Source organism: Lytechinus pictus, chromosome 9 (genome assembly GCF_037042905.1).
Source record: "Lytechinus pictus isolate F3 Inbred chromosome 9, Lp3.0, whole genome shotgun sequence".
In the NCBI taxonomy this organism is placed as follows: domain Eukaryota; kingdom Metazoa; phylum Echinodermata; class Echinoidea; order Temnopleuroida; family Toxopneustidae; genus Lytechinus; species Lytechinus pictus.
This window is the reverse complement of record NC_087253.1, coordinates 18,751,564-18,765,577: the sequence shown is the minus strand read 5'-3', so window position 1 is coordinate 18,765,577 and position 14,014 is coordinate 18,751,564. Positions and strand designations below refer to the sequence as shown.

Here is a 14,014-nt window from a genome sequence, read left to right as displayed (position 1 = left end):
GTTCAATAACTGAATCAACTTCAATGACACCATCTGCAACTTCAATGACTGAAACATCTTCAATGACACAATCTACTTCGTCAATTACTGAGACAACTTCAATGACAGCATCTACTACTTCAATTACTGAGACAACATCAATAATACCATCTACAACCTCAATGACTGAAACAAATTTAATGACATCTACAAGTTCAATAACTGAAACAACATCAATGATACCATCTATCACTTCATCTCTAGGTTCATCATCAATGACACCATCTATCACTTCATCCTTGGGGTCATCATCAATGATACCATCTATCACTTCATACATTGAAACAGCATCAATCACACCATCTATTACTTCAACCTTAGGGTCATCATCAATGACACCATCTAGTACTTCAACCTTAGGGTCATCATCAATGACACCATCTATCACTTCATTATTGGGGTCGTCATCAATGACAACATCTAGCACTTCATTCTTGGGGTCATCATCAATGACACCATCGATCACTTCATCCTTAGAGTCATCTTCAATGACACCATCTATCTACTCATCTCTAGGGTCATCATCAATGACACCATCTAGTACGTCAACCTTAGGGTCATCATCAATGACACCATCTATCACTTCATTCTTGGGGTCGTCATCAATGACAACAATCACTGATACAACATCAATCACACCATCTACAACTTCAATGACTGAGACAACGTCTATAACACCTTCTACAAATTCAATTAGTGCAACATCGTCTATAATACCTTCAACAACTTCAATTTTAACTTCAACTTCAATTACTGAAACATCTTCAATGACACAATCTACTTCGTCAATTACTGAGACAACTTCAATGACAGCATCTACTACTTCAATTACTGAGACAACATCAATAATACCATCTACAACCTCAATGACTGAAACAAATTTAATGACATCTACAAGTTCAATAACTGAATCAACTTCAATGACACCATCTGCAACTTCAATGACTGAAACATCTTCAATGACACAATCTACTTCGTCAATTACTGAGACAACTTCAATGACAGCATCTACTACTTCAATTACTGAGACAACATCAATAATACCATCTACAACCTCAATGACTGAAACAAATTTAATGACATCTACAAGTTCAATAACTGAAACAACATCAATGATACCATCTATCACTTCATCTCTAGGTTCATCATCAATGACACCATCTATCACTTCATCCTTGGGGTCATCATCAATGATACCATCTATCACTTCATACATTGAAACAGCATCAATCACACCATCTATTACTTCAACCTTAGGGTCATCATCAATGACACCATCTAGTACTTCAACCTTAGGGTCATCATCAATGACACCATCTATCACTTCATTATTGGGGTCGTCATCAATGACAACATCTAGCACTTCATTCTTGGGGTCATCATCAATGACACCATCGATCACTTCATCATTAGAGTCATCTTCAATGACACCATCTATCTCCTCATCTCTAGGGTCATCATCAATGACACCATCTAGTACGTCAACCTTAGGGTCATCATCAATGACACCATCTATCACTTCATTCTTGGGGTCGTCATCAATGACAACAATCACTGATACAACATCAATCACACCATCTACAACTTCAATGACTGAGACAACGTCTATAACACCTTCTACAAATTCAATTAGTGCAACATCGTCTATAATACCTTCAACAACTTCAATTTCAACTTCAACTTCAATTACTGAAACATCTTCAATGACACAATCTACTTCGTCAATTACTGAGACAACTTCAATGACAGCATCTACTACTTCAATTACTGAGACAACATCAATAATACCATCTACAACCTCAATGACTGAAACAAATTTAATGACATCTACAAGTTCAATAACTGAATCAACTTCAATGACACCATCTGCAACTTCAATGACTGAAACATCTTCAATGACACAATCTACTTCGTCAATTACTGAGACAACTTCAATGACAGCATCTACTACTTCAATTACTGAGACAACATCAATAATACCATCTACAACCTCAATGACTGAAACAAATTTAATGACATCTACAAGTTCAATAACTGAAACAACATCAATGATACCATCTATCACTTCATCTCTAGGTTCATCATCAATGACACCATCTATCACTTCATCCTTGGGGTCATCATCAATGATACCATCTATCACTTCATACATTGAAACAGCATCAATCACACCATCTATTACTTCAACCTTAGGGTCATCATCAATGACACCATCTAGTACTTCAACCTTAGGGTCATCATCAATGACACCATCTATCACTTCATTATTGGGGTCGTCATCAATGACAACATCTAGCACTTCATTCTTCGGGTCATCATCAATGACACCATCGATCACTTCATCCTTAGAGTCATCTTCAATGACACCATCTATCTCCTCATCTCTAGGGTCATCATCAATGACACCATCTAGTACGTCAACCTTAGGGTCATCATCAATGACACCATCTATCACTTCATTCTTGGGGTCGTCATCAATGACAACAATCACTGATACAACATCAATCACACCATCTACAACTTCAATGACTGAGACAACGTCTATAACACCTTCTACAAATTCAATTAGTGCAACATCGTCTATAATACCTTCAACAACTTCAATTTCAACTTCAACTTCAATTACTGAAACATCTTCAATGACACAATCTACTTCGTCAATTACTGAGACAACTTCAATGACAGCATCTACTACTTCAATTACTGAGACAACATCAATAATACCATCTACAACCTCAATGACTGAAACAAATTTAATGACATCTACAAGTTCAATAACTGAATCAACTTCAATGACACCATCTGCAACTTCAATGACTGAAACATCTTCAATGACACAATCTACTTCGTCAATTACTGAGACAACTTCAATGACAGCATCTACTACTTCAATTACTGAGACAACATCAATAATACCATCTACAACCTCAATGACTGAAACAAATTTAATGACATCTACAAGTTCAATAACTGAAACAACATCAATGATACCATCTATCACTTCATCTCTAGGTTCATCATCAATGACAACATCTAGCACTTCATTCTTGGGGTCATCATCAATGACACCATCGATCACTTCATCCTTAGAGTCATCTTCAATGACACCATCTATCTCCTCATCTCTAGGGTCATCATCAATGACACCATCTAGTACGTCAACCTTAGGGTCATCATCAATGACACCATCTATCACTTCATTCTTGGGGTCGTCATCAATGACAACAATCACTGATACAACATCAATCACACCATCTACAACTTCAATGACTGAGACAACGTCTATAACACCTTCTACAAATTCAATTAGTGCAACATCGTCTATAATACCTTCAACAACTTCAATTTCAACTTCAACTTCAATTACTGAAACATCTTCAATGACACAATCTACTTCGTCAATTACTGAGACAACTTCAATGACAGCATCTACTACTTCAATTACTGAGACAACATCAATAATACCATCTACAACCTCAATGACTGAAACAAATTTAATGACATCTACAAGTTCAATAACTGAATCAACTTCAATGACACCATCTGCAACTTCAATGACTGAAACATCTTCAATGACACAATCTACTTCGTCAATTACTGAGACAACTTCAATGACAGCATCTACTACTTCAATTACTGAGACAACATCAATAATACCATCTACAACCTCAATGACTGAAACAAATTTAATGACATCTACAAGTTCAATAACTGAAACAACATCAATGATACCATCTATCACTTCATCTCTAGGTTCATCATCAATGACACCATCTATCACTTCATCCTTGGGGTCATCATCAATGATACCATCTATCACTTCATACATTGAAACAGCATCAATCACACCATCTATTACTTCAACCTTAGGGTCATCATCAATGACACCATCTAGTACTTCAACCTTAGGGTCATCATCAATGACACCATCTATCACTTCATTATTGGGGTCGTCATCAATGACAACATCTAGCACTTCATTCTTGGGGTCATCATCAATGACACCATCTAGTACTTCAACCTTAGGGTCATCATCAATGACACCATCTATCACTTCATCCTTGGGGTCATCATCAATGGCACCATCCATCATTTCATCCTTAGGGCCATCATCAATGACATCATCTATCACTTCATCCTTGGGGTCATCATCAATCACACCATCTTTTACTTCATACATTGAAACAACATCAATCCCACCATCTATTACTTCAATCTTAGGGTCATCATCAATGACACCATCTATCACTTCAACCTTAGGGTCATCATCAATGACACCATCTATCACTTCATCCTTGGGGTCATCATCAATGACACCATCTATCACTTCATCCTTAGGGCCATCATCAATGACACCGTCTATCACTTCATCCTTGGAGTCATCATCAATCACACCATCTTTTACTTCATACATTGAAACAACATCAATCCCACCATCTATTACTTCAATCTTAGGGTCATCATCAATGACACCATCTATCACTTTATCCTTAGGGTCATCATCAATGATACCATCTATCACTTCATACACTGAAACAACATCAATGACACCATCTATCACTTCATCCTTAGGGTCATCATCAATGATACCATCTATCACTTCATCCTTAGGGTCATCATCAATGACCCCATCTTTTACTTCATACATTGAAACAACATCGATCCCATCATCTATTACCTCATCCTTGGGATCATCATCAATGACACAATCTGTTATTTCATCTCAAGTGTCATCCTCAATGATCACTTCATACATTGAAACAACATCAATGACACCATATATTACTTCAACCTTAGGGTCATCATCAATGACACCATCTACCACTTCATCCTTAGGGTCATCATCAATGATACCATCTATCACTTCATCCTTAGGGTCATCATCAATGATACCATCTATCACTTCATCTCTAGGGTCATCATCAATGACACCATCTACCACTTCATCCGTAGGGTCATCATCAATGATACCATATATCACTTCATACATTGAAACAACATCAATGACACCATCTATCACTTCATCCTTAGGGTCATCATCAATGGTACCATCTATCACTTCATCCTTCGGGTCATCATCAATGACCCCAACTATTACTTCATACATTGAAACAACATCAATCACACCATCTATTACTTCTACCTTAGGGACATCATCAATGACACCATCTATCACTTCAACAATTGAAACAACATCAACGACACCTTCTTTAATGTCAAGCACTGAAGCTACGTCAGTAGTACAAACTTCCACCTATTCCATTGAATCAACATCATATTCATCTGCTATTTCAACTACTGAGACAACATCAATGGCTTCATCCAGTCCAACCCTACTGACGACAGCAACATCATCAATAGATCCAATGACAACCCCTATTACTTCAACAACAACTGTAGTGGAACCAACAACAACAGCAGCAACAACGGAACCATCGTCGACACCTAGTATGACAACCATGGCATCAACTACTCCGATGACAACACCTATATCAACAACAGTAATTGAACCAACACCGACACCAGTTACAACAACAGCAGGTATGATTGTCAAGTTGATAAATAAATGTGAAAGAAAATAACCACAGCCTCTGTTGTTTATAAGCTTTACTTGTATGCAATGTTACCTCATATAAATATTTTTGTAATTTTTTATGCTAATAGTCAAAATTACTTTAAACGGATACGAGAAAAAAGATAAATGTTAATTGAAAAAAAAGGTTTTGATGAAAAATATACGGTATATTGATAAATCTATACTTTAGTTGATAAGCTACAGTTGGTTGGTCACATTTTACTTTAATAACATGAAATTTGTTTTCAAAGATTTTACTTGCTGAGCACATCACCACAGAGTGTGTTCATAGTCTGATCATAAAGTCTACTTTTATTATGTGGAGCTGTAATTAACAATGTTAAAGGTCAGATCCATCCATGATGGAAAAAAATCAAACAAGCATAATGCTTAAAATGTTGTCAAAATCGGACGTAAAATATATACAGGTCTCGCCTATTTTCTTTATAAAACAGCTATATGCTCAACGCAGTGACTTGTTCCCAGCTCACTATTAATTTTGTATTATGATATATGATTACTAGAATATTTCATTTCCTGCGGATCAGATGTGCAAACATGTGCTTCATGTAAGAAAATACAAAATTAATAGTGAGTGCATGACGCCGGGTCTTTCAAGTTGTGCATACAACTTCAAAACTCAAAACTTTTTTTAATACTTTTAATCCGATTTTGATGACATTTTCAGCATTACCATTTTTCTCTTTTAATGTCAACTTTTCTGGGGTGGACACGTCCTTTGATATTTATTTGTTCCTGAATCTATTAATATTATATTTGTACTTTTTTCTTTCTTTCTTTCACTGCGCCTTGGGCACTCTGTCGAGTGGATTTGGCTCATTACAAATCACATACATGTATATCATTATTATTATTTAACCATGTCAGATAACTTTTTTAACTTTTTATATTTTCAGTACCGTTTATTCCTCTGTATTTTGAAAATGGAATTGCGACAAGAGAGACGATATTTCAACCTAACTCGCTTGATTACAGAACCGTCTACATAAGATTAGGATTACCCATTGGCAGTAATGAATTATACTACTATTTAACGGTAAGTTCAATATCTAATCATATCACAGCAGCTAAGTATCTACTCTGAAACTTCCAGAGCCTTTAACCTAAGTCTAACACAAGGAACGTAGAAGGCGTTAACACTTTGCAAAGTACGGAGCCATTATTTTTATTAATTTTTTTAACAAGTCCACACATTGGTATTCATAATGCATAAAGCGTTTTCCTTTATTTGATGTACGGTAAAATAGCAATGTGGATAAAATGCCTTGCTCAAGGGCACAAGTGCCGTGTCGGGGATCGAACCCCCGATCCTCGGACCTCCTATCAAGCACCTTAGACCACTCGGCCACGGCACCTCCTTTAATTAATGGCTCTGGCAAAATGTTGACGCTCTCTATGTTTATTACGTCACTACTAACGATATACCATTAATCGTTTTTGGTCGGTTTTGATGGCGTGATTGGAGCAAATCGCAAAACCTTTATATGAAAACGAAACCATTAGAACCAATCAAATCAAAGAATGAAGTAAATAAACAAGCACTTGGGTAAAATTTAATATACAGTTCGTTCCAGAATAAGCAGGCCGATAATCTCATGTATTTTTTTTATATAAAGGCAAATTAATTATAATATCTCATGTAGATCATTACAAAATTCAGTTATAACTCTTGATGTTTTGATACCTAATATGGGAGGATCATCTCACGCATTAATGAACGAGACGAGTTTGAATTTTTAATGTCAAAATCAGGTTTCGCAGAATGATTGGACAAGAGTGGTGCGTGAAACGACGACCGTGCTTATTCGACGGTTGGCTCATTAGCATTTATTTCGTATTCTTTGTTAAGTTTCTCCCACTGATCCCCAAAAGGAGAGTGGATTCAGATTCACATGTAGTTCCTACGCAAATCGTTTCAGATATGCTTCAATATTCACTGTAGTTTGCATTGCAATCTGCTGTGCGTGAACGATTAGCTACGCTGTTGGTGTCAACTTAATGACGAGATTCCACTCTTAACATTAGCATCAAATTTATAGTATTTTTTTTTGTTAAAATATATTTAATAAATGTGAGATTTATCTCTGAAAATCGATTTCCTTCTTGTAGGACGCACTATCCAATAAGAAATTATTACCGATTGAATTTCACGAACATTACTGTTATGGAGGGAGATGTTGTTCTTTATAATGATTGTTAATATAATGTTTTGAGAACTCATTTACCTGCCCCCTAATAAATATTTAAAAAATTGCTTAGGCCATGCATTTAGTTAGCACATATCACAGGCAAAACTGGCACCTTTCATTTAATGTATTTTTCGGGAATTCATTTGCTGCCATTTTTCTGGTGAGTCTTCAAGGGTGCGTTTATCCGCCACTTTTTAACCCTAGAATCATGATCTGAATCATGATTCAAATCATGATTCTGCAGAATCACGATTGCGTTTAGTCGAAATTGAATATAATCATGATTAGAATCACAAACATGAAACACGAAAAAAGGGGCGTTTGGAAAGACGTTTCTGCAGAATCACGTACGAAAATGTTCGAATAAACGATATCGTGATTACAATCATGATTCTATGACGTCATTGTGTCGGGCTACTTTAGGTTTGACTCTTGCCAAGCTCAAGACGCGCTATATGCTCAGTGCATTTATACATAATATGATATGCATGCTTTTCGTGTTGGGCATCGCATCGTCCACTTCTTTTCATCTTTTTTTTGTCATGTCTTCAACTTCAAGTGAACTAGTAAATGAACTAACTGAACAGACAATGATATCAATTGTTGTTGAGTTAACAAGTGTCAATATGAAATTGGATCTACGCTAAAATTTACATCCGAACACAATTTTCGATAAACCGACAAGAAGAATAATAGGTAAACAAATTGTGGTATAATAGACTGGATTCGGAAGGTACAGGATTGATTTTTCGGGAGCCAAAACACGTGCGAAAAAAGTTGACCTAACTTCCTCTGTCAAACTGCGCACTGTGATGCGCACTGGATCGGTCCGAATCCGAGGAAAAACAGCTTTAAAATGAAGGTCGTCTGAACGCTGACTCTGTGGTATTGTGATTCATGTTTGTGTTTTGAATCATGATTAAAATCATGATTCGAATCATGATTCTGACTTGAGGTCGCATAAACGCAGCCCAAGTGCTATAAGCAGAAAACTAGTACTTAAAGGACAAGTTCACCCCAACAAAAAGTTGATTAAAATAAAAAGAGAAAAATCCAACATGCGTAACACTGAAAATTTCATCAAAATCGGATGTATAATAAGAAAGTTATGACATTTTAAAGTTTCGATAAATTTCACAAAACAGTTATATTCACATCCTTGTAGGTATGCAAATGAGGAGACTGATGACATCACTCACTCACTATTTCGTTTGTATTTTATTATATGAAATATTCAAATTTTCTCCCTGTTGTCGTGTTAAACGATTAAAGGAGAATGAAACCCTTGAAACCAGCTGAATCCATATCAAAGAGAAAAATCAAAGAAACATATTGTTGAAAGTTTGAGGAAGATTGAATGAATAATAAGAAATTTATGAGCATTTGAATATTGAGATCACTAATGCCATGTAGATCCTCCAATTGGCAATGCGACCAAGATCTGTGATGTCACACACGTACAACTCCCTCATTACTTTAGTACTTATTTCGCTTATATTCTCACTTTTATAGAGTCTATCACAAGGTGAGGTGTTCTCTTTATGAGAGGACAAGTACAGAGGTTTCACAACATTATATCATTGATGAATCGTTTGTCATATGATTAGAATGAGCAAAAAGAGATGTTTTGGGGTATATTTTCAGTGTCCAAAAGGGGAGAGTTGTTCATCTGTGACATCATAGGTCTTGGTCGCATTGCCAATAGGAGGATCTCCATAGCATTAGTGATCTCGACATTCAAATGCTCATAACTCTTCTATTGCTAGTCCTATTTTACTCCAACTTTTGTTGATCTTATTCTTTGATTTTTCTACTTTCACAAAAGCTTATTTGCTCCAAGAGTTTCATTCTCCTTTAATTCCTCCCTGAACATATGTAATTAACATTGTTTAATACTATATGTTTCAATCAAGTTGGTCCTTATTGTCAAATCTGTAAAAAATGAAATATTGTATAATTCAAACAATAAAAAACAAAAGAAATAGTGAGTGGTGGACATCATCGACTGTCTCATTTGCATGTCACTGAGTTGTGCATATCACTGTTTTGTACAAAATAAGCGAAAATTTAAAATGTGATAACTTTCTTATTTTATATCCGATTTTGATGAAATTTTCAGCATAATGATTGTTTAGATTTTTCTCTATTTATTCAAATCAACATTTTTCTGGGGTGGACTTGACCTTTAAACATCGATCATTGCTAGACATGCTTGCCATGCCTATCCTGGCACCCGTCTCGTTTTGCCTATGTCAATAAACAAAGATCAAAGGCTAATTCTTGTTTTGTCCTCCTTCCTCTTGTTCTTTCTTTTTCTTCTTCTTATACTTCTTCTTCTTCTTCTCCTCCTCCTCCTCCTTTTCCTCCTCCCAATTTTTCTTTTTCTTCTTCTTCTTCTTCTGTTTCTCCTCCTTTTTCTTCTACCTCTTCTTCAATTTCCCTTATCTTCGTTAACCCCTCCTCTTCCTCCTCTTTATCTGGTTATGTCATGTATGTCTGCCTCCTTCAAAATTGAAGATTCTTGCAAACTTCTAAATGTGGAACGAGTGAAGCATACATCCTTTCTCTTACTATCTACAGTTTATTTACTGTTTATTTACAATATTCAATCTAAATCTCGGGGGAGATTTAGCCACTATCTTCATCGGACTACGAAAGGAAAATAACTGTGAGGTTACAAGAAGAGGACATGGAATTCAGTTTTGTATTGCTCCCTGAAAGAACGACTGCCATATGGGCGATTCCATGCTAGAAAAATCAGCTATTTTCGCAACATTTTTCAACCTATTTTCCAAACAAACGAAGAACTTCAATTTGTTTTGCGGTAATAATAGAGTACTACTGGGTAGACATATGAAAAAATGACAACCAACAATAATAATAGAGTACTACTGGGTAAACATATGAAAAAAATGACAACCAACAAAAATATGCTGTCCATGGGTGAATTAGAGGTGAAAATGTTGCGTGTCGTACGGGACATTTCTGAGTCCCGTACGACACACAACATTTTCGCCCTTAATTTAGCCCTAATAAAATATTTTTTGTTGGTAATCAGTTTTCACATGACTGCCCAATATAACTTTATTATTGACCAAAAATAATTTTTCATTGCTCAAGCAATCAGCCGAGAGACAAGAAATTGTTGACAAAATGTCTCGTACGACACGTATGGAATCGCCCATATGTGGTTCAGTTCTGGAAATATGGCAGTATAATGATAGTCCTATGGTACATTAATCATTTGTATTCCTTATCCAGGTTACTACAACGGGGATGATTCACTTTTCCAAGAGGCCTCCTACAAGCCTTGCCCTGGCGAAATACACCAACCCATCTCGCTTCACAGAACTCGATCGGTTTTCTTCCCAAATCGACCCTGCTGTAGCGGTGTTCGGTGCCACTGTGGACACATCGCTGGGAAGTCCAAGTATTTATCACCAGGTACAAGTTGAATCATAGAATTTCCGATTGTATATCAGGGGCCCGTTGCACAAAGAGTTGCAATCAATCGCAACTCTAAAAATCATGCGTAACTTTATTTTCTACCAATCAACAGCGCGCATTTTGGACTTGCGATTGATTTTTTTGACTTGCGTTTAAACGCAAGTCTTTCTGCAACAGACCCTTGGTGTGTGTTTCATAAAGATGTTCGTAACCTTACGCGCTACTTTACGCACGATGGAACGTGTTCTAAAATGCTAAGGCAGCTACATAGGAATGATAATTTAGCACAATAAAGGATCTCCTGTCGTGCATGGTAAAGTCATTCGTAACATACACATGTCTTGATGAAACACCTACCAGGGGGCCGTTCCATAAAGCTGTTTGTAAGTTAAGAGCGACTTTAAGAACGACCGGTGATCCTTCCTTGTAGTAAATGATGTTCACCATATGTTCATCGGTGATTAGTTAGCGCATGAGAAAGGTTCACCGGTCGTTCTTAAAGTCGTTCTTAACTTACGAACAGCTTTACGAAACACCCACCAGGACCACTTTAAATCAACCTTGTTGGAAAGAACAGTGTCCCAGAGCGTGGAGCATTTTCACATGATTGTGAACTATGTGAACACACTGCGTACACTCAGAGGTGTTCACAGTGTGAAACCACTTTATCACTATCCTCTAGGGGTAAAACCGTTGTCCCACTGTAGAAAACCTTGTAAAAATTACCCTCACATTGATAAATGAACATTTTTAGTAGCGTGAACCGCATCTTCACATAGTATATTTGATGCCATGATCGCCTTGTAAAAACTCTACAGTGTAGAGGTATCGACAGTGTGAAACCTTTTTGTAACTAGCCTGCTGAAATATTACAGTGCCCTATGATTAAATTACCGAGTGCAACACATTGTGAAGACATTTAATACCCACAATGCTGCAAAGAACACAGAATACCACAGTGTGAAATAGTGTGGAACAGTGTGAAAGTATCTTCACACTATTAGATTTTAGTATTTTGACGGTGTGGACAGCATCTTCACATAGTCCTCTATGTGAACACACCGTGAACACTCACACTAGGATTGTCCACAGAAGTGTTCTTCACACTGTAATAAGATTGCTGTACATGTATGTAAACGGTGTGAGTCACATCTTCACATAGTCCATCATGTGAACACACTATATCGCACAGTGTTCTTACCAACAGTGTGATCACATAATGTATTTACACTGTGTTCTTATTAAGAGGGTAAAGAAATTATCATGATTCTAACTGTTATTATCATTATTACTCTTATTATTTGATGTTGTTGTTGTTGTCATTATCATCATTATTATGACCACAAAAAATATGCATACAAATATAAATGACGTCTTCATGGCATGATAAAAAAAAAAGATGAACAGTGCTGTATGTTTATCAGGGGTGGTATGCTCTGAATAATTGTTTAATATTCTATCTGAGTCTATTGTCTATATCTGTTGACAATTCATTTCCCATTCAAAGGTCTTCGAAAGCAGTACTGATGTAGAGTTTTTCTCAGCTCTGAGAGACAGACTGAGATCACTCGATGCAAGGCCCTGGGGCATAGAGAACAATGACGTCATTGACACCTTAACCACCGCTGTCTTGGTCACGTGGGAGAACTTTCAGCCTCCTGATACTGTTCCTGGAGTAGAAGTAAGTTTGCCTCAACGTTTGCTTTACATTTACATTTTTTTAACTTTCACTATAAAAGGCCGACAAAAGACTCCAAAACGAATTTATGTGTGCGAGTGAGAAAAACGACCGAGTGAGAAAATTTGTGGTTTTTAACAAGTGTATTATTTTAAATTCGCCAAAATGTTAAAATATGATACTGAATCAATGCGGGTAATTTATTCAAATAACCGAGCAAGAATATTAGTTTCCTCCAGAAAAACCTATCATTTGTGATCCACTAAGTACCCCCGCGGTGTAAAATAGGGTTCTAAAGAAAAACGCCGTTTGAACCCCTGCTCGGAAGGTAATTGAACAAACTGACACATACTATATGATATCATATTGCAGTATGTACTTATGTGAGCTCAATATGTGGTGACGTATCAGTTAATAAGTCTTTTTTCTTCTTTCTTTTTTTACTAGCGAAGCAACAACAGCGGTGCTAATGTTCGATTACATGGGCTTTTAATTGTCTCTAAATATCTTTAACCATTTTTCAGTATGTATTGATTTGAACTCACAAACTGTGACGTATCAGGTGATAGTTTTTACTGTCTGTGAGAAAAGGGATGATTATACTCTATGAACAGGCTTTTAACTGTTCTCATTCAACCGTCTTATAATATGTATTAATTTGAACTCACAGAATGTGACGTACCAGGCGATAGTTTTTACTAACGGAGCAAGAACAGGGGTGCTCATGCTCTATGAAATAGGCAGTTTCAACTGGATTCAGCTTACGAAGGAAGTGGAGGTTATTATCGGCTTCAACGCCAAGTACACAAGATCTAATCGCTTCTCAGCTGAGTTTAAGAGCGAAAGCTACAGACCAGACCTGAACATCGGGTCGATCTCAGGAACTGAGGTAAATACTTACATTATATTGAATGTCTCAGAGTTGGATATCAGAAATATTCCACGAGATAGGGAATATTGCATAATCGGCACTAGTTTAAAATTAGTCTTGACGAGTGAAATATTCATGATATCCCATTGAGAAAAACAATTATACAGCAAATGTTTTAACGCCTTGTTTCGATA

The 14,014-nt window shown here is 36.5% G+C and overlaps 2 protein-coding genes across 2 annotated transcripts in view; both read left to right on the top strand.

Annotated features, from left to right (window-relative positions):
- Positions 1–97: 97 nt before the first annotated feature.
- Positions 98–4,871, top strand: LOC135155425 (mucin-2-like; the record flags this gene model as incomplete). The annotated part of the gene is made up of 1 exon (XM_064104374.1): positions 98–4,871. A coding segment is annotated over exon 1 (4,770 nt), but the record flags the coding sequence as incomplete, so codon positions are not given.
- Positions 4,853–14,014, top strand: part of LOC129267613 (uncharacterized) — a 53,185-nt gene continuing 44,023 nt past the window's right edge. The window contains exons 1-5 of the mRNA XM_064104860.1: positions 4,853–5,580; positions 6,532–6,671; positions 11,086–11,268; positions 12,779–12,952; positions 13,620–13,838. Coding sequence (XP_063960930.1) covers positions 4,887–5,580; positions 6,532–6,671; positions 11,086–11,268; positions 12,779–12,952; positions 13,620–13,838 — 1,410 coding nt within the window. The 5' untranslated portion in view covers positions 4,853–4,886. The remainder of the gene's footprint in view (positions 5,581–6,531; positions 6,672–11,085; positions 11,269–12,778; positions 12,953–13,619; positions 13,839–14,014) is intronic.